Source organism: Callospermophilus lateralis, chromosome 11 (assembly GCF_048772815.1).
Source record: "Callospermophilus lateralis isolate mCalLat2 chromosome 11, mCalLat2.hap1, whole genome shotgun sequence".
NCBI lineage: Eukaryota > Metazoa > Chordata > Mammalia > Rodentia > Sciuridae > Callospermophilus > Callospermophilus lateralis.
Window position 1 is genome coordinate 44,872,856 of NC_135315.1, and position 20,792 is coordinate 44,893,647.

The 20,792-nt window shown below is 49.1% G+C and overlaps 1 protein-coding gene across 2 annotated transcripts in view; it reads right to left on the reverse strand.

Annotated features, from left to right (window-relative positions):
- Positions 1–19,792, reverse strand: part of Slc43a2 (solute carrier family 43 member 2) — a 43,991-nt gene extending 24,199 nt beyond the window's left edge. Inside the window, exons 1-5 of one of the 2 annotated variants that reach the window (XM_076869688.1) lie at positions 19,749–19,792; positions 18,681–18,877; positions 9,020–9,227; positions 7,437–7,492; positions 6,062–6,138 (exon numbers count right to left, since the gene is read on the reverse strand). In XM_076869688.1, the coding sequence (XP_076725803.1) occupies positions 6,062–6,138; positions 7,437–7,492; positions 9,020–9,227; positions 18,681–18,840 (501 nt within the window). In that variant the 5' untranslated portion in view covers positions 18,841–18,877; positions 19,749–19,792. Of the gene's footprint in view, positions 1–6,061; positions 6,139–7,436; positions 7,493–9,019; positions 9,228–18,680; positions 18,878–19,267; positions 19,326–19,748 lie in introns of those variants that run through there. The other variant, XM_076869687.1, reaches the window with a different exon arrangement.
- Positions 19,793–20,792: the final 1,000 nt, after the last annotated feature.

A 20,792-nucleotide genomic window follows, 5' to 3' on the forward strand; every position in this document is an offset into this window, starting at 1 on the left:
CTCCCTGGTGTTCTGGGCACAAAGCATGGCCACTGGACAAGCGTCCCAGAGGCCAGGGCCACAGGAGAGAGAGAATGGACTGTGTCCTTCCTTGAAGGACTCTTAAGATGCCCAAGGTTATGTGCCTCTCTCCCTAGGATCCTCCACGACAGGCCATGGGGTTAGTGACAGGCAGACCAGGGCCAAGTGTAGCTCCTGGCACTGATTTTCCAAATCTATGGCCTCTTGAGTCCACCAGCCCTGGAGAAACACCCTGGCTTTCAGAGAGATGCCACCCACAGTCTGGGTAGGCTCCAGAGCCAAGCAGTGGGTGGGGGCTGACACTCTGGCCCTCAGGCCCCTTGCAGAGGTGAGCCTTGTCCTCAAGTGGCTGAGGTACACACCCAGCATTCTGTACAACCTGTATAGGCCAGGATCCAGGTACCAGTCTGGACAAGCGGATTCAGCAAAGCTGGGCTGTTTCCTAACATAAACAATCCGGCGCCTCTCTGCACACATTGCTGAGAAGGTCCTTGTGGTCACCTTTCCGCTCCATTGCTGAAGGGCAGGGAAGGGAAACTGCCTTCCCCCAGTCATTTCCCTCCCTACCTGCCCGTTCTAGCTCTGTTGATGCCCCCGCTGCACTTTCTGTCCACCCCGGCACATGTCCCGTGCTGGAGCAAACCCCTGAGGTGGAACCTCTGATGGGCAAATTCTTCCCAAACCAGTGGCAATCAGCTGACTGCTTCAGGTACCCAAGGCACAGACAGAAATGGAGGGAGGTACTGAAGCCAAAATGGCCCCAGGCACCAGGAGTTCTGCCCCACGTGGCACCTGGGCTCTCCAGAGGGAGGCAGGAAGCACTGTGGGACCTCCCCCTGGCTACAGAATCGGGGTCCACTGAGCAAAAATGCTGAACTCCCATCTCCTCCCCAGGGCATGTGCTTCCCCGCCATTCTCTCAGGTATTTGAAGAGGGATGTTTACTCCATTCTCTTCAAACTCTGAACCAATTCCCATGGGATCATTTCTTCCTCAGGTTTAAAAATCAGACTTCAATGAATCAAACAGGAAAAGCCCACAGAGAAATTTTTCCTGAAGGAGCCTGGCAACACTTTGTAACCCCTTTTCTGTGAGTATTTCAGCCCAGAACTCCCCACCCCACCCGCACTGACAGGGGTGAGAGTAATGAAGTGGAAAAGATATGTTCACAATTTTGGCTGCATCTGCTCCCATCTCTAAGCAACCCAGGCCTTGGATTGAAGGGTGGTGGCCCAAAGACGCCACTTCAGTCACCCGGCTAGTGTTTGTGCTCCGGCCGATGAAGCGAGTTAAAGGGTTAGACAAATGCAACTCATTGAGCAAATAGACCAGAGTGTGTCACACCAGATGTCCAGGAGAAGGCTGGCGTTCCACACCACAGGGAGCATGCTGCACCCCTGGACTGGCCTGGCACCCTCCCTCCAGGATGCCACATGCTGCCCAGGACCCAGGTTGCAGTTGTAGGAATTTGATTTAGGAAGCTCCTAAAGGCAACCCTGAAGACTCCTTTGTCCCCAAAACAAGTCAGTCCTGGCTGTTGGACAGCTAACCTGTCACAGGATTGCCCTTACCTTCTGAGCCCCTACTCTTACAGGAAGAATCACACATGAACCAGGCATAGTGTGCATCACATAATCCCAGCTACTTGGGAGGCTGAGGCAGGAGGATCTCAAGTTCAAGTCTAGCTTTGGCATTTAGCAAGATCATGTCACAAAAATAAAATTAGAAAGAGTTGAGGATGTAGATCGGTGGTAGAGTGCTTGCCTAGTATGTGCAAGGCCCAGTACCCCACAGAAATCATCCATAAGCACAAACCTCTCAGGCTCTGTGGGGAGGGCGATCAGTCATCTCTTCCCAGACCAAGAGGAAAAGGCATTTTGCCAACTTGGGGCCCCCTCTCCACCGATGGGAGTAATTGGTTGTCTTTATTTAAACTATACCCCATGCCACACAAAACCCCCTGGGACTCAAAAAGTCCCCAAATTAGGATTTCCATGGCAACACATCACCCCACATTCTCAGGTTGTCAAGGAGTGATTATCTATGGCCCTATCCATGGCAGTTGTAGGAATTTGATTTAGGAAGCTCCTAAAGGCAACCCTGAAGACTCCTTTGTCCCCAAAACAAGAACATGGGTGGGAGACACAAACAGAAAGCTCCATTGTGCTGCTAGCTCGGCATCTCTGGGAGCTGGTCCTGACAGTTCTGCTTTTTAAAGGCCTGGGCTGTGTCAGAATGAGATTCAGCTCTGCTCAGCAGAAGCTCTGGCCAGCCCAGAACACTGCCCAGCACCTCCAGCCTGTCCTCGCTGACCTGCTTCCCTTTCCCCATTAGGGGCTATTCTCAGGAGACCTCAGGCCTCCTGGGAGGCCTTGTAGAATGGAGGAGTGTCCAAGGAGATCCCTCCAGGCAGGGAGAGGAGTGTGGCTTTCAAAGCCCCTGGAGAGCTGGTCTATGCAATTAGAAGATGTGGGAGTGAGTAGAGGGTGTCAGCCCCCCTACCCTCAGGCAGGGAATAGTTCTGTAGCAGTTTCTTGGAGCCTCCAGACCAAAGGCTGCCAAACTTTTTCCCTACAGGGCCAGACAGTAAATATATCAGGCGTTTCAGGCCATATGGTCTCTGTCATGACTGTCTAACTGCCGCTATAGCACGAAAACAGCCGTAGACAATATGTGTACAAATAGGCATGGGGAGGTTCCAGTAAAACTTGGCTTATAAAAACAGGCAGTGGCCTCGATTTGGCATGAGGTGGTAGTTTGTTGACCTCTGCTCTAGATCCAAGAATGGGGACCTTAGCTGTCTGCCTCCCTAAAACATATCCCTGGTAACCAAACACATTAAGTGACGAGCAGACAGTTTTCTTGCCTGTTTGATACCTACCCTAAGTAGGTGGCCTTCTGTCTCCTCCCCATGGGAGGGAGAACCAGGAGCTGACAGAGATGCTCCTGACACAATCATCTCAGCCTTCACACAGCAAGGTACACTCCCCTGGCCCAATGCCCCTAAGCAGCATATACACAACATTTCCTTGCAAACAATTTCAAGGGAGTGCAGAGCTCTCCTGAAACTTATTCATGAACTATGAAGAGGACTAAAAACCCTAAAGTGAGATCCCTTGCTCACTCTGAAAGAGCTAGCTCCTTTGTATTTGAAAGAGCTCTTACAAAGCATTTAAAAAAAAAAAAAAAAAGGATAAAGAACTCTGCAGAAAAAAATAGACAAATGACACAAAGAAGCAATTCACACAAGACACAAATGACCAAGAGGTAAAAGAATGCTGTCCCACTCAAAATTAAAGAAATTTTTTAAAAAATCATGGTATAATATCACTTGCCTATAATCCCAGTGACTTGGGAGGCTGAGGCAGGAGGATCAAGAGTTCAAACCGATGGGAGGGGAGGGAAGGGGAAGGGGGGGATGGAAGGACAGCAGAATAAAATAGACATTATTACTGCTGTGGGTATATACATGACTGCATGACCAATGTAATTCTGCAACCTGTACACTCAGAAAAATGAGAAATTATATCCCATCTGATTCAAATGTACGATATGTCAAGATCATTGTACTGTCATCAGCAATTTAGCAAAGCCCTAGGCAATTTAATGAGACCCTGTCTCTATAAAATATAAAAAAGGGCTGGGGATATGGCTCAGAGGTTAAGCACCCCTGGGTTCAATCCCTAACACAACACAACAAAATAAAGTAAAATAAAATAGAATAATAAAAGAATATGGGCCTATTAGTTTCTTCTAAAAGTTTCTTGGACAACGACTTCAGAGTTCACTTTAAAGGCTTTGTTCAAGAGGACTCACAGTATGGTGCTTTTTATCATTTTTTTTTTTTTTTTTTGGCCATGCTGATGGACTGAACCCAGGACTTTGTGCATGCTAGGCAAGTGTTCTAACACTGAGCTACATTCCCAGTCTCTATTTATATTATGCTTTATTATGACAAACCATCTTTCTGCATTTTGGAACTTAAATTCCTCAAGTCCCAGGACCATCTCATCCTTCTATCCCTGAAGTTCAGACCTGCCATAACAGAGGCCCAGCGTGACTAAAACAATGGGGGTGATGCCAGGTTTTTATTTTTCATCTTGATGAAAGGGCTGGTGGTTTTCACACTATCCGAGAACAAACAGATCCATGACTCCTGTTTCACAATTTACACAACTCAGTGGAATGTGTGTACTTCTGATAGTGCAAACATATTTCTCACAGTTTCGACATTTGTTTTCCTCTGAGGATTTGAGAGAAAGGAAAGTATCTATTTTTCTTTTAAATCTACCTGCTTAAAAAAATAAGAATAAAAAGACCCAAAATAGTACATAGTAAATCTCCCTGGCACCAGCTGAGGCAAAGCAATCAAGGCCCCATATTTATGTGTGACACATACCCCCACACCCAGAGCATGCCCTGTGCCAGGTTCTTCTCACCTGACACCAACTGCAGTGAACTTTTCATGTCTATGAACCTAGGCAAAGACAGTTCATCCTCCTCATCAGGACAGAGCTAGCAAAACAAAGTAGAGGAAGGGTGCACAGAGAAGAAACTGGGCCTGGCCTTTGATTCACACAGCCGGAAGGTGGGTCACAGGGATGCCAACACCTTTAAAGATCCTCCCCCAAACTGAAAATCCCCAGCATTCCCTCAGAGCAAAACAAGGGCCCTTCAATAGCGTGATTCCTGACTCATTGGAACAAAGAGAAATGAGAGAAAAGAGCGCACTGCAAATAATAATGGTAGGTATTATACACTAAAAGCTTTTTCATGGGTGAACTGAAGCAGGTGAGATTTCCCTGTTGGACAGAAGTCTCTCTGAAGAGTCTATCATCCTTACTTCTTTCCCAGGGGCCAGCTCTGAATAGCACTCTTGCCAACCAAAGAGAGCTCCCTTCTCTCTGGGGAAGACTTTTTCGTTCTTTCTTTTTCTTTTTTCAATATATATATTTTTGTCGTAGATGGACACATACCTTTATTTTATTTATTCATATACAGTGCTGACGATCGAACCCAGTGCCTCACGAGTGCTAGGCAAGAGCCCTACCACTGAGCTACACTCCCAGCCCTTTTTTGTTCTTGCAGTTTTCTGGGTTTCTTTCACCTGCACCTTTCTTCAACCCCCATCTCAAAAATAAGCACATTTTGTGGCACCCTATTGCTCCCAAGAAGGGACTACTCAGTATCCTGTGGAAATGTCTCCCTCCGGCAGGCTGTCTGTGCCCTAGCACTTGGAAAACTAAGAGGAAGGCCCAACAGGTGCTCCTCTGAGTTTTTCATTCAATTCTAGAGAAAGGCAAAGACTGGGGCTGGGGCAGTCCCAAGGGAGGTTTGTGTTTGGGTTGCACAGTTAGCCAGAGCTCCTGGACACCCTGGAGGTGGTAAACATGGAAAATAGAGGAAAAATGGGTGACATCTCTTTTTCTACTTGATCCTGTCTTTCCTGGGCACATGGCTAATAAATTGCTTCCTCAGACCAAAGCCAAGGCCAGAAGGTAGGGGAGCCCTGCCCTGCTGTCTTCAGGACGTCCCAGCTTGGGAAGCCATGACTACATTTGTTGTCAGGCCACTGCACCCAATGCCTCTACTGCTTGGGATGTCCAGGCATATGTAGACAAATGGATGGCAAAGAGGAAGAAACAAAGCTAGCTCAAATTCATAAGCAGGGCTGGAGATGTGCTCAGTGGTAAAGCACTTGCCAAACATGCAAGAGGCCCTGGGTATAACCACCAACATCCCCGCCCCCCCCCCAAAAAAAAAAAAAACATCCTGGCATGGTAGTGCATGCCTCTAACCCCAGCAACTTAGGAGGCTGAGGTAGGAAGATTGAAAGTTCTAGGTCAGCCTGGCAACTTAGAAAGATCCTGTCTGAGCAACAAAAAAGGGATGGGGACGTAGCTAGTGGTAAAGCACCTCTGGGTTCAAACCTCAGTACCAAAATAAAGAAAGAAACAAATAAGTGAAAAAAGGTCACAAGCAGATTACTGAACTAGATACTAGATATCTTTAAAAAAAAAGAAAGAAAAATGAGTACTTACCGTTAATGAGGTGAAGGTCATGCACATCCCACCAAAGCCATTCAAAGCCAGGGCGATAAAGATGAGGACTGAGAGAGCTGCAGGGAAACAGAGGCATAAGCAGGAAAGCACAGCTAAGGTCCAGGGAAGCCAGGGCCCAGCCCAGTGCCCCACTCAGATAGGCTTCTAATAAATGCAGGCTGGACAAAGGACAAGCTGCTGGGGGTTAGTGCCTAATACCTGGGGAGCCAGAGCGGCCTCTTCCTCCCCCTGCTCCTCTTGCCTACCTCACAGAGCTTGAGCTCTTCTTACAAAAGGTAAACATCTATCCTCTTTTCTCCATTAACTTAGCAGCAAGCATGAGGCCTAAAGGCACAGCTTCAAAGAAACCAAAAATCTAGGTTCCTGAAAACCAGTAGATAAGCCTGGTTAAAACTCTGATAAGGTGGCCCACGCCTATAATCCCAGTGGCTCAGGAGGCCGAGGAAGGAGGATTGTGAGTTCAAAGCCAGCCTCAGTGGGGTAGGGAGGGGGAGTGTGGGAGGAATAGATGAACTCTAAATAGGGCAGAGGGGTGGGAGGGGTAGGGAAGGGGTATGGAGTTAGAAATGATGGTGGAATGTGATGGACATTTTTATCCAAAGTACATGTATAAAGACCTGAATTGGTGTGAATATACTTTGTATACAACCAGGGATATGAAAAATTGGGCTCTATATGTGTAATACGAATTGTAATGCATTCTGTTGTCATATATAAATTAAAAAAAAAAAAAAAAGTCGGTCTCAGCAAAAAGCGAGGTATTAAGCAACTCAGTGAGACCCTGTCTCTAAATAAAATACAAAATGGGGATGTAGCTCAGTGATGGAATGCCCGAGTTCAATCCCCGGTACCCTCCCTTACCCCCCTAAAAGAGACATAAAATTCAGGTCAGATTTTTGGTGCTTGTTCTAAACATTTTTTAATCAATAGCTTCATCTGAATAAAGACGGGGAATAGGCGGCTTTTAAGCCACCCTTAAAGTACTGGCCTGAGCTGCCTGAGAGGACTCAGCTCATGACTTCTACATATACAGAGGACCATGTCCCTGCAACTGACCTGGCTCTTAGAGCTTATCTCTCAGGTTGGCATCAATGAGGCCATCAGAGACTAGCCTGTGATGAGATGGGAGCTTCACACTCAGGGAGCTCCTCTCAAATTTCCTTTTAGGATGATAACTTTCTTACCTGGCTGCCCATCTGAGATAAAGAACTGAGTAAAGCCCTAACAGGTAGCCCCTCTAACTTCAGCAGGGAGCACCAAGACCAGAAGCATCAATGCACAGGAGGGCCAGGGAGCACCTCTGGACAATCTCTCCCCAGTCCCTGAAAAAAGGGTGGAGGAAAGGCAAACTCACAGTTTGGGTTACTGGCTCCATATGCAATCAGTAAGCAGGAGACGGCAAAGCAGGCGCTAAAAGCAAACAGAAAAGAGTATGTTATTTATTATTACATTACTGATTGTTATTATTATACATTGTTATCCTTTGGGGGTATTTACTATGTGTCATTTTAGAGCACTAACAATCATCATTTAACCTGATTTAACAATTCCGAGGGCTGGGGTGTTACCCAGTGGTAGGGTATATGCTTAGCCTAAATGAGGTCCTGAGTTCAATCCCTGAGACGGGGGTGGGGGGAGGTGGGGGGGTGATTCTGAGAATAACTGGCCCAAATTTTCTTAAAAGGAAAATAAATCTCATTAAAAAAAAAAAAAAAAAAAAAAAGAAGGAAAGGAAAACAAACTTCTCCAAGGTGTCCCATCTTTTAAGAGGCTAAGCTGGAATTGAAGACCCAAAGCTTGAAGCCCCCAAACCAGATTTTATAAAGACCACTGTCCTGCTCCTGCCACTTTTGGACCCCAGAGGGCCAATGCTCTGAAACAAGAGAGGATACAATGCATTCCTCAGGTTCCTGAGCCCATTCAGCCAGGGTCAGACAGACCCCACTGGGCAGGGCACAGATGACAGATGACTGACTTGCTGTGCCAGATTCCTTGCCACTTGACTCTATCCTGGCAATAGATGCCTCTTCAGCCTCAATGAGCAAGTGGAAGTGATCTTCCACTACCTCCCTCATGGTTATGGGCCTTGCCCACTACAAACCAGTACCCTACAAGGTGATCATTCCCAGGGGCAACTGGATTGGGGAGGACCCTGGCCTGATAGGGCCAGCTAATATGAACTCCCTAAGTCTGAGAGATGGAGCTTTATACACTAGAGACACATACCCCAGGGGGTGCACAAGATGATCCACGAGGGTGCTTATCTATTGGGACTTCTATTTTCCGATTTTTAATGTCATTCATTTAAATTAATTAATTAATTGTATTTATTTATTTATATATATTTTTTTGTAGTGCTAGGATCAAACCCAGTCCCTTGCACGTGGTAGGGAAGTATTTTACCAATGAACTCCACTCCCAGCCCTTATAATTTTATACATGTATTTTAAAGCATATAAAACTAAGAACAGGGTTATGTGGACTGGGGGCTACTGCTCAGTAAGTAGAGGGCTTGTTTAGCATGGTTGAGATCCAGGGTGCAACCCCCAGCACTGCAAAGAACAATGAAAAGAATGATACGTGTGTACATCATTTGAACTGATGTGCTTATATTGTACATGTTCAAAATCTTTTCTTCTGAAAAACGTGTTTTCAATGACAAGCAATTCCAGATCCTCCCAAGTAAGCCAGGGTCCTGTGCTTGCTCTATGCAGTACTGGTGCACTATGAGGATCACAGTACCTAATGATTCAGTGTCAGATGAGTAGGATCCCTCTGTGGGAAGGCGTTTAGGGAATGCATACATCAGTGCATCTCACAGCAGGTTCTAGGATTCCATGGTGCACCTGACAGCACATTTCAGGATTCCCTCCAGCAGGGAATGCAGTCCAGGACGTCCACCTGCCCACCCTCTTCCCTCAAGGAACCTGCACTGACCTGCCAAGCAGCCTGAGCTTCCTTGGACCATACTTGTCCATGATGATGCCCAGGGGCAGGGTGATGGCACTGAGCAGGAAGGAGCCCACGGTGAAGGCCAAATTTAGAATCTCGTCCTGAGCCTTGCAGCTGAGCCAGCCATTCATCCAGCTCACCTCCTCGTGTTCTGGTTCTGCGGTGCTCCCCGCTGTGCCATTGGTGACATTTTCTGAGTAGGCAGAGGAAAGGAACATGACAGGGAATCCCAAAGTTCAGAAGAAAGGGTCATGGCAGAGATTCCCAAAGATCAGAGGGAGAGATGCATGTTCAGTCACCCCAGTGGGATTATCAGAGCTGGCTTTGGGCCCCTGGAGGATCCCAGTGACCCTTACAGCAGGCTTGGACATCCATTTGGCCCAAGATCCCTAAAGCAATAATGCAGAGGTTCTTAACTTTTGTAGGAATCATAAACCATTCAAAGGATTCAATAAAGAAAGCTATGCAGCCAGGTGTGGTGGTGTACACCTGTAGTCCCAGTGGCTCAGGGGGCTGAGGCAGGGGGATCTCGAGTTCAAAATCAGAATCAGCAACTTAGTAAGGTCCTAAGCAAGACCCTGTCACCAAATAAAAAATATAAAGGGCTGGGGATGTGGCTCAGTGGTTAAGTGTCTCTGAGTTCAATCCCTGATACCAAAAAAGAAAGAAAAAAAGAAAACAAAATCTTGTCCACAGTTTTGGAGACACCCACGAATCCCAATTAGGAGTCCCATTCCAGAGTATCCTATACTCTGTGAAAGTAGATCTTGGGACCCAGCCTTGGCTGGGGCCCCCATACTGATTAGAACCTTTTCAGCAGCTTTGTTCAACTAGCCTGGAGGCAGAGCCTAGACCACTGTGGAAGGACAAGCTGCTGGTCTCACTATAATGCCCTGGTTCCCCTCAGTTCATATGAAGAGACTGGGCCTCCTTGCATCCTTTGTTGGAAAGTACAATTGGCATCTCAAACATACAACCGGCCATATGCCATCTCTTCCTCCTGGAAAAGCATAAACTACTACATATATATATAAGAATAATAGCATCTAACTCTAGAGTTTTCAAGATGATTAATGAGAAAGTATATATACACTTAGGAGAGAGCTTTTGAAGAGTCCACAGTTCTCTGCTTTCACTTGCTGAGGAGCATGTCTTTCTTATCTCACTGGGGTTACTGTACTGCTGTCCCCCTTGACCACACCCAGACTCTGTTGGGTGCTGAGCCCCCAACCTGGTGTGTCAGCCACACCTGTGTTGTAACTTCAGCCCTTAAGGACCCCCTCCAAAGTCCACCCAGCACCCAAACAACACAAAAAGGGAGGAAAAAGTGCCGTGGCAGCTGAGGATGGAAAGACAGGGGCCAAGCTGAGAATGCAGCTGAGGAACTCCTTGCCAGGACTGCTAGTCAAGAGATGCTGACTACTGTGCAGGAGCAGGGGCAGACTGATTAGCTGTGAGGTTACGCTGGAGAGTCAAGGAAAATCTCGCTCAGATAACGGCCTGCCTCCCAATTGCAGCCCTCTGGCGCCAGGGCTATAAAGCTGAGGTCTGCAAAGGCTTGCCCAGGCCTCTTGGAGCTGCCCCAAGGTCACTGAAAAGAAAGCACCTGGAGTGATTCATGCCCCAGACAACCTCTCACCAATAAGCCCTGCTGGGGGCATGTTGAAATGGCAGTGCTGGAACCTGGCTTCAGGGTTCCAATTTTGGTCCCTTTACTTCCTACTCTATAACCTTAGAGAAGTGATTTAATTTTGCTCTGTGTCTCAGTTTCCTTGACTATAAAATAGCCATAATATAATAATAGCATCTACCTCTAGAGTTTTCAGGAAGATCAATGAGAAAGTCCAGACAGCGTTCTAGAGCTCACACAGGCATAGAAAGTTTTCGTAACAACCAAAAGATGGATGCACGCCTATAATCCCAGGGGCTGAGGATTCTGAGGCAGCAGGATCACGAGTTCAAAGCCAGCCCCAGCAATTTAGCGAGGCCCTAAGCAACTCAGCGAGAATCTGTCTCTAAATAAAATATGAAAAAGGACTGGGGATGTGACTCAGTGGTTAAGTACCCCTGGGATCCATCCCCAGTACCAAACAAAAATCCCCCAAATGTTGTTTTTATTCTTATTGGAGGCTGGGGGTTGGGGGTTAGGGGTAATGGTGCAACTAACTGCCTAGCAGCAGAGCTGGTCACAGTGACAGGAAACCACAATTCTAAAACTGCACGTGGGGTGGCTTGAATAGGTGTCTAATCTCCCACTGGGCTGTGAGCCCTGAGGGCAGGACTGTGCTTGGGTTACCTCTGGTTACCCCTGGTCCCAGCACATCACTAGGCTCTGGCCACAGAGGTTGTTCACTGAATGAATGAAAACAATGGAACTGGATGACAACATTCAAAAGGATCAAGAGAGGAAAGGAAATAGGACTTGCAGAACCAAGTCAAAGATAGAGGGGATTTAGTGAGATTACAGGCACAAAGTTAACTCCCTGAAACCACAGAAACAAAACCTAACAAGCCAGAGCCCTGCCCCTGCCACTTTCTCTCAGTTTTCTTTCTTTCTTTCTTTTTTTTATATTTATTTATTTATTTTTAGTTCTCGGCGGACACAACATCTTTTTTGTTTGTATGTGGTGCTGAGGATCGAACCCAGGATGCACGCATGCCAGGCGAGCGCGCTACCGCTTGAGCCACATCCCCAGCCCCTTTCTCTCAGTTTTCTACTGAGTACACTACCCCAGCAACCAAAATTCATGGTGAGGTCCCCTGAGCCTGTTAGGATGCAGAATAGTTTTAAGCCATTGGCTCGCACACCACGGAGTAGCTCCTGGAAGGCTGAGCTGCCACACAGGTGGGTGCTGGTTTCAGGTGTCAGCTCTGCAAGCAGCAACAGGAACTGGTCCTGCGGTGGAGGGACAGGGCCACCACATGCAACAACCATTTCCAGCTCAATGTGCGGATATGAGCAAATCAGCATGGATGGGACAGAGTAGTCGGTAGCAAAAATGCCCCAGGGCCTAGACTGCCAGTCTGTGAGACCTGGTCATGGTCATGCATGGTCAGAGGCCAGTTACTACACTTGGGGATGTGGGAAATTTCAAGGCCTGAGGTCCACAGGATCTGCAGCTATAGGAAGCCATGGGGGAACAAGGAGCAGAGGGGCAAGGCATCAATGCCCACAAGGAGAGAACTAGCCCCCAACCCCCAATACCCTCAGAGAAGAGCCACAGCTGGATCCCTAAATCCATGACTTCCCTCAGCAAGAGACAAGAAATGGGATGGGTGTGGCTGTGCACACCTGAAATCCCAGCAGCTCAGAGATTGAGGCAGGAGGATCATAACTTCAAAGCCAGCTTCAGGAATTTAGCAAGTCCCAAAGCAACTTAGTGAGACCCTGTCTCAAGATTTAAAAAAAAAAAAAAAACGGCTTGAGGATGTGGCTCAGTGATTAAGTGCCCCTGGGTTCAAGTCCTGGTACCAAAAAAGAAAAGAAAAAAGAAAGAAAGAGAGAGAGAAAGAAAGAAAGAAAAGAAAAGAAAAAAAAAAGAAGAAGGAGAGAGATAATAGATGGAAGATAAAATCCCAAGGCACTGGATGGGGGTATCTAGCTGTAGTGGAATTGCTCACCCAGCATGAGTGAGACCATGGGCTCAATCCCTTAGATTCAATCCCCAACAAACAAAAAGTCCCAAGGCAGTCTCCCAGACACATTAAGTGTGGGCATAGGAGTAGAAGCATCCTAAATTGTTTAGAGATCTGAATAACCCAGTAGCTAGACAGGGGGCCCCCCAAGGAGAAGGGCTAGGGAGGAGGTGAGGGTATGTCCTTCCCTCTTTCATCCTAGAGCATCACAGAAAAGGGACCTGCACTTTGGGCCACCAGCCTTCTTTTCTTAAACAAATCCCTGCCAATGGGCCACCTGGCCCTCTGCCCCCCTGCCTCAGGCAGTAAAAATCCCAATGCCAGATGAGCCTGGCAATTGGGAGACTTAGTGGCCTCACTTGCCTGCCCAGGGAGCAAAGCAAGAGTATCCTTGTTCCTGGAGGGAATTAAACCCTTCTGTGAGCCCAGGAGCTTTGTTGGCAGTAAACAGCCCACATGAATAATCTCATCCCCAACAGATGCCCGAAACACCATCACACGCAGGCTATCAGGAGAGAGATAAACAGATCAGCACCCAGGAAGTGCCAAGTCCCAGGGTGCCGCCCTGGTCCCAGCCTAGAATCTCAGCCCCCACCCAGCCCAGCCTACAGGGTGCCTCACCTGCACCTGTTTATTAAACAGATGCCTCCTCAGTGGGTGGCCAGAGTAGCCTAGCCCAGCTGAGGAAGGTGAACCAAGGAGACAGGCAAGCAGTTGGTGTGGCAGAATGTGCCGATGACAACAGGATGAAGGCCACTTAGGAGACCCAGGGCCAAGAAAGAGAGAACAATGCCCTGCACTGTTGAGCCCAATTCAGAAGACACACAAACAAAATCTTCAAAGAAAAAGCTGGGGAGGAAAGAGAGAGCTATGACCCTACTCAGGCTCCCCTAAGTCTCCCTGGGTCAAAGTGGCTCCTTTCCCTTTTGCCCCAGTGAAAGAAAGAAAGTGGCAAGCCTCCAGAGCAGCTCCTCAGATGATGCTGGAGGGAGCCAAGGAGCTCGAGGCTGGTGGCCCTCTGCACTCCTGGGGTCAGCCTCTTCCCTGGCTGGCTGCTTTCTTCTTCTTTTTTTTTTTTTTTGGTACCACGGATTGAACTCAGGGGCACTCAACCACTGAGCCACATCCCCAGCTCTGTTTTATATTTTATTTAGAGACAGGTTCTCACTTAGTGCCTCGATATTGCTGAGGCTGGCTTTGAACTCTCGATCCTCCTGTCTCAGCCTCTGGAGCTGCTGGGATCACAGGCTCGCGCCACCATGCCCGGCTGACTGGCTGCTTTCTGAGCCCCCCTCCAGTGTAGGATGCCTGGGCAGCCCTGTTTTGACGGTACCTGCCCTGGGATCTCCTGTCTCCGATCCTTAGTCTATCCGGCAACAGGAAGCATCATCTCAGTCCAGCAGGAGAGATGTGGGTGAGAGGTCAGCTCAGTCACAGAGCAAACAAGAGGCAGGACGTTCACTCAGAGGGTCGAACCCCCTTGGTATAGTCATAGTAGTAGCAGCCTCCTTCTGCAGAGTGCCTGTGTGCGCTGGCCACAGAGTTCAGGGGTATTCAACCCCTGGGTCATTTAGCGCCTTCCCACTCTTACCCCTTATTCCTTCCACATGACTCTATGGAGAGTTTCAGCACAGGCCAGTCACTGGCAGAGGGTCTTGGGAGAGGCTAGACTTGAATGCAGGCTGTCAGAACCCAAAGCTCTTGCTCTTAACTTTTGGTCTATGCTGATGCTGTCCTCTTGGGTTAGAGGCAGCCTGTATCTCAGGTGAAAATGCTGAAAGAATGGAACTGGGAAAAACCTGTCACACAGTGCCGGGCAATACCAGGTGTCCCTCCATGTTGTCTAGTGAGACCTAGTGGTGTACGCCTGTGATCCCAGCTCCCTGGGGGGCTGGCTGAGGCAAGGAGTTCGAGGGTTCAAGGCGAGTCTAGATAACTATTCAAAATTAAAAAGTAGCTCAGTGGCAGAGTACCTGCCTAGCATGCATGAGATCCTGGGTTCAACAACCCCCCCACACACTACACACACACACACACACACACACACATATATATATACACACTCAAAATCTCCTAGGAGGTCACTGAAAGCCAACCCCAGGCTGTTAAATCTTCACAGACTACCAAGAAGCCAGAGGAGGCCAACAGATACAGGGGAGAGAAATCAGGTCATGAAATGAGGAGGAGGAAGGTTGGGCTGCTGCTAGCCAAGGGTCCTAGCTCTTCTTTGTGACACATCCTGAGGCTTTGTGCACCAGTCTCTAACCCCTCTTACTGGTTCTAATGGGATTGTCTTAAAAATTCAAAATAAACCGGGAATGGGCTGGAGGTGGAGCCCAGGTAGAACCCTTGCCGGCATGTGTGAGGCCCTGGATTCCATACCCAGCACTGTAAAAAAACAACAAACAAACGAGAGAGAAAGAAGTAAAAACAGTCGCATATACAACGATAAAAGAGAAAGGTTAGCTGGGAGTGGTGGCACATGCCTGGAATCCCAGTTACTCAGAAGGCTGAAACAGGAGGATTATAAAATTGGAGGCCAGAATGGGCAACGTAGTAATATATTGCCTCAAAATAATAAGTAAAAAGAGTTGGGGATGTAGCTCCGTGGTAGAATGCCCCAAGTTCAATCCCAGTAACACACACAAACACACAAACTACACACGTGTGCAAGTGCAAAATGTTAGACTGTTGAAAGATGTCAACCACTGGCCTGTGAATATGTAAGAAGCTCATAAAAACAGAGGGCCCTGAAGCAGCAGGGGACTCTCCTGTCCACATCTATACCCCCACTTGGCTGGGTGGGGACCAGGGCTGGCTCTGCTTCCCTGAGGGACAGAAGTCTTTCTGCCCTGTTCTGTACCACCACAGGCACAGCAGCCATGTAGTCAGGAGCTCAGAACCTAGGTCTGCCTTCAGGTTTATGGCTGGGTGGTTCCTTCCTCTAGCAGAGGCCATGAAGATTTCCACCTTCACAGCCCTCATTCCACCCAACACCCAACACCCAGCACACCCTCCACAATTCCTAAAAGCTCCGAAGAGTCCCCCCTCCTCCACCTCTATGGCTTCTTCCTTGAGAATAAAACCTAGTCTCCCAAGTGACCTCCCAGATCCTACAAACTCTGATATCTCCCCACGTCACTAGTCTTCTGCTGTCCCAGCCTCTCTTCTCCTTTCCTCCAAGATGTGGTCTGTCCCAGGGCTCCCTGCCTCCTCCTCACCCTTCAGGTTTCCTCTTTAACATCGGAGAAGCTTCCTACCCAATCACAACCAAATTCCCATCATTGATTTCACTCTCAGCACCCTGTGCTCCATGGAGTCTGGTTCTCATGAGTTGCTCACTCTACACCCCCAGTACAGCACCTCAATAAATGTTTACTAATGTGTGGTTGGTGAAAAAGGAGACTGAACTTCCACAGGTAGCTCCATCCTGCTGAGCTGACCCTGTCAAAGTGCGCCACTGCAAACAAAAAACAAAGAAAGAGGTTGGGTGTGGGTGGCTACAGTGTCCATCTAGAGGCTAAAAGGACACAACATTGGGAAAGTCCCACTCTTCCCAGGATGGGAAACTAACTGGTCTTCTGTCCACATCAGGGGTTTTAAGTTGGTATCCAGCTGCCAACATCTGCCTGGTGGATATTATACCAAGTTCATCCAATTCCCAGCCCCAGCCCTGTCACTTCTGATTGTCTGGTGGGCAAGGCAAAACAAGTTGAGGGACAAAAGAGAATTCCTTCTCCCACCTCACAAAGCTGGAACCCAACACCATGTCCATAGCCAGATTCTGGCTGGAGTCCCAAATAAAGGTTCCGGGAACCTTTTAACAGGTTCAGGCAAATTTTCTTTAGAGAACAAACTCCAACTTCAGTCCTGAAAGCAACAAAAAAGCTGAGAAATTTGCATCTCAATGAGCTGTACACTAGTTAACTCTTCAAGTCTAATTCAATAAATTCAGTAAATGGCCTTCTCTATAATGCAGCCATCCACCAAGTTTGAAAATGTTAGGCCTGAGTGGAAACCTTGACCTTAACTTTGCCAGGCACTCCCAGTTAAGCGAAGCACAAGGGTTTCTGACTCTGAAAGGTTACAGGGACTCCAAGATGCAAGGAGCAGGGGAGGCCAGGAAGATAAGTTGTGAGGAATCAGCAGGCTTCCCCCAGGAGGATGCTAGGTCAGCGGGTTTGCCAGATAATCAGAAAAACCAAAATCAGATGCAGGAGCAAAGAAACAGGATAAGAAGTTGATGTTCAACCCACAATCCTGACCCTTCACCTTCACTTTGGTGTGTAGGAATAACCTGTCGTCAAGTCTCTCAAGGACTTAAATACCAACTCAGCACTGTGTTGGCACAATCTCTGGGACTCCTCCCACTAAAAGGAAAGAAGCCAAGGTTGCAGGAGGAATGAAGTGACCAGCCCCATGCTGCCAATACCATAAAATAAATTAGTGAACAATCTGTGAAAAAAAAAAAAAAACTAGAATCTGACCTTTCTCACACCACAGTGGGGTAAAAAATCTGACTGCAACAGTCTCTGGTCTGGATGAGTTACTAACAGCTTTGTCAAAGGATGATGATTTTCGTGTGTGTTTAAAACCCTCTCTGTACCCTCAAAGAGAGGAAGAGGCAAACAGTCCAACCTGTTCCTTTCAGAAGAGTCATTAATTTCCTAACATCTCTAGGGCAAAACAGAAAGCTTGTTCAGAGAACAAGGTCTGACTCTCCCATCTCCCAAGATTTCTTGCTGATGTGGGGAAAGGCCTGCCAAGAACCCTTAGGCTATTAGGAAATATTTTTGAGTGGCTAAAGGCTAAAGGTTGGTTATAAATGATATACTTTCTGTACTCTTCTAGGCAGCCTCTGCATTCCCTCCCTTTCTCTTACCCTTAACTTCTGCTAATTCTCCATAGACACTCAGACACTCAGGAATATTCTGGACAGATCAGAGAAGGGAAAGAGAGGGCATCTGAGACAGGGTTACAGGCAGTGCAGGCTGGTCCAAATCTTTCTCTTCCTGCTAAGAACTCTAAAAACAAAAGAAGCACTAGTGGCAATGCTGGGGGCACAAATCTAGGATATCTCCATCAGAAAGGGCTCAAGCACTGGAGAGAGACATTATGTGAGTTCAACTATTATGCAGCCTCTGTTGGGATCAGGAGAAGGTAGAGGGAAGCATTTCCTAACACAGTTGCCTAAGAAGGAAGGTAGAAATTGGGAGCTTCTTTGGCTGAACCTATTGACCTGTAGCAATTAAGGTGAGAAGGTATGACCTTAGGGGAAGGGGCAGAGGACAGATTTCATGTACTGTAAGCATCCTCAGCCTGCCTTCTGCAACACCAATGGTGGAGCAAAGAGAAGGGAGCAAACCTAGCATCGTTTCTATAAATGCCCCTCTTCCTCTTCCTCCCCATGGGGTTGGAAGGCCACTGAGATGTTCTCACAGCCCGTGGGAGGAAGTGGCCTTTGGAGAATCATAAAGCAGCAAAAATAGACAAGAAATTGTATCCGGCAAGCCCTTAGAAGACTCCATAATGGCCTGACTGGAAAAAAAAAAAAAAAAAATCTAGATTCTAGATGAAACCTCCTTGGGGTGGAGGCAAAGCCACTTCCTCTCTCTGGCTGCACCCCAGCCCCTAAATCAGGAGTTCCTCTTTCTCATAACCACGGAGCAACATGTTTATTGCAAGGCCAGCAATGTTCCAGGCACAGAGAGGACATAAGTCCAGTTCCTAGCTAGTAGAAAAAACTCCTGGATGTGAGAGTTTTGGGTCTATGGTAGTCTCCGGCATGGGCAAATAAAAAGATTGGTCTGGGCCTCAGTTTATTCATCCATGAAACGGGAAAATAATAATACGTACCCAGCAGAGCTAGGTTAGGATCAAATGGGCCTTTTGAAACCCGGGACGCTCTGCGCAGCGAGGGGGGCATTGCTGGCCAGGTCTTCACTACCATCCACCCTCTCCCAAAGACCCCACTCCAGGAACTGTACCCAGCCCAAGGCGTCCATCTCACCTGGTTCAGTACATAGGTAGGAGTAGAAGCCCTCCGACTTCAGCATGATGAGCAGAGAGCCCCAGCCCAGGAGGACTGCCGAGAAGAGGAGGTTTTCCAACACCGCGGTGCAGGCCATCCACCAGCGGCGCCGATGGGCAGTGGCCAGGGTGGGCGCCATGGTGCGGCGCGGCGCGGCAGCCCGGCTCTGCAGCCACCTGCGCACAGACCTCGGCGTCAGCGCCGGCCCTACCCAGTCGGTAGGGCCGCCCCCGACCGCTGTCCCAAGGCGGGGAGATGGTCACTCCTCCGCGGCCCTGGCTATAGGTGCGTGCGGTGAAGCAAGCAAGCCCCAGCCCTGGGCCACCCCTCAATCCACGGCAGGCTCGTACCACACTGCCCTCAGCTACTCTGGAGCCTCCCTGGCCAGGCAGAAAGACTTCTTCCTCAGCGCATCCCCGAGGTAAACTGAGGCATGGAGGCAGGAATAGACTTAACGCATGCTCAAGGACGTGGAATTAGTCCTAACCCCCCCAGGATTGACATAGCTAGCTCGGGGGCTGGAAGGGGAAAAAGCTTAAGGTATGGCCACCTGGGTAGGGGCATACCTGAGTGCTGCCACTCCCAGGGACCCTGACGAGCTCCCGTCCGCCCGCCCGCACTCAAGACCCTTCCCCGGTGCTGCTTCTTTCAACCACAAGATCAGCGCACCGAGCCCCGGAACGGCCCGCCCACGGAGCGCTCATTGGCCTGACCGCGCAGGAACTGCCGCACCATTGGCCACTGTCTAGGTCGCTAGGCGCTGCGGCCACGCGAACCCCGCATGGGAGAGGCGAAGCCGGTTCAAACCGGCGGCGCGAGCCTGCCAAAGAGCCCCCATCCCGGGATGTTACCTCGGCAATCAGTCCGTTTCCATAGAAGCAGACCCCGGTCCCTCCATCCCTCAGCTCCCTCCCGGGTTCTTAATCTATTCCCTGGCGGATCCACTTTCTTCCCTCTCATATTCACAAATTTTCTAAGCCCCTTCTTGTGCGGCTTCTGATCCCCCACTCCCTGGCCTGGGACCCGGATCCCCGGGGTTCAGCTCACCCAGCTCCTACTGATGTGTGTCGGGCCCGCCCGGCGTTTTTTCTGCCCTCTTTTATTCCAGCCCTTTTATTCCGACCCTAAGATGAAAACACTGCTGCCTGCTGATTGGCTGAGTGGGGGCTGGAAACAGGCGTTGACCAATCATCATCCACCCGCCCGCCCCCCGGCAAGCAGAAGCCGGTTCCGGCCGGACTTGAAGACAAACAAGAGAGTTGGGGGGGCCTGGGGCAGCTGTGGGCCTTGTCTTGACTCTGCTGTTTTAAAGTGGAGCCGCAGCCAGTCCGGGAACCCCCGGGACATTGCTCCACCGCCTCTCCAGAGCCCCACCCGGAGCCCTGACCCTGGGCTGGGTCCTCAGCTAGGCGTTCCCGCGCTCCTCGGACTTCCCCAGCTGCGTGGCGATCAGCTCCGATATCGCACTCCGCTCTCCTCTGACCCGCTAGGTAGTCTCCAGCTCCCTTGCCCCCTTAGGCTTCACGCGTGGATGCTATGACTCCGCGCAGGTCGTTTCACTCTCGGAAGTCCCCACTTGCCTCCTTCCCTCGCAGCGATGTTGTCCCGACTTCCTCAGGCTTTGTGTTCTGGTTCCTCGCTCTCCTGCCTATGGTGGTCCCCATCCAGGTGCAGTCTGGGGGTCTCGGTCTTCGGACCCCTCTTCCCTGCACTCCTTATTCACCGATTTCTTGCCCTCTCCTAGGTGCCATCTGCTGGGTCCATAATAGGTATTCCTTGAGGATCTTAAAGCAGGAGTTTAGGTCTTATCGGTCCAGTGTTAGGACATTGTCTCTCTGGTCCTCCATTCAGACTCTGGAGCTTCCATTGGAATTCCCGCTCTCCTTGATCCCCTGGGTGGCCTAACTCAGATCAGTCATTTTTGTGCTCCCTGATCCCGAACATCTCTTTCGGGTATGGGTCCTCTCAGCAGAGTGAGCCCTGGGCAATGTCAAGCTGCTAGTATCTGTGTGGTCTTTGTGCAAGGGGTCGCCAGGGATTAAGAGTGCTTTGGCCTCCCTGAGCAGAAGAGCCGGCCCTGCCCCGAGGAAT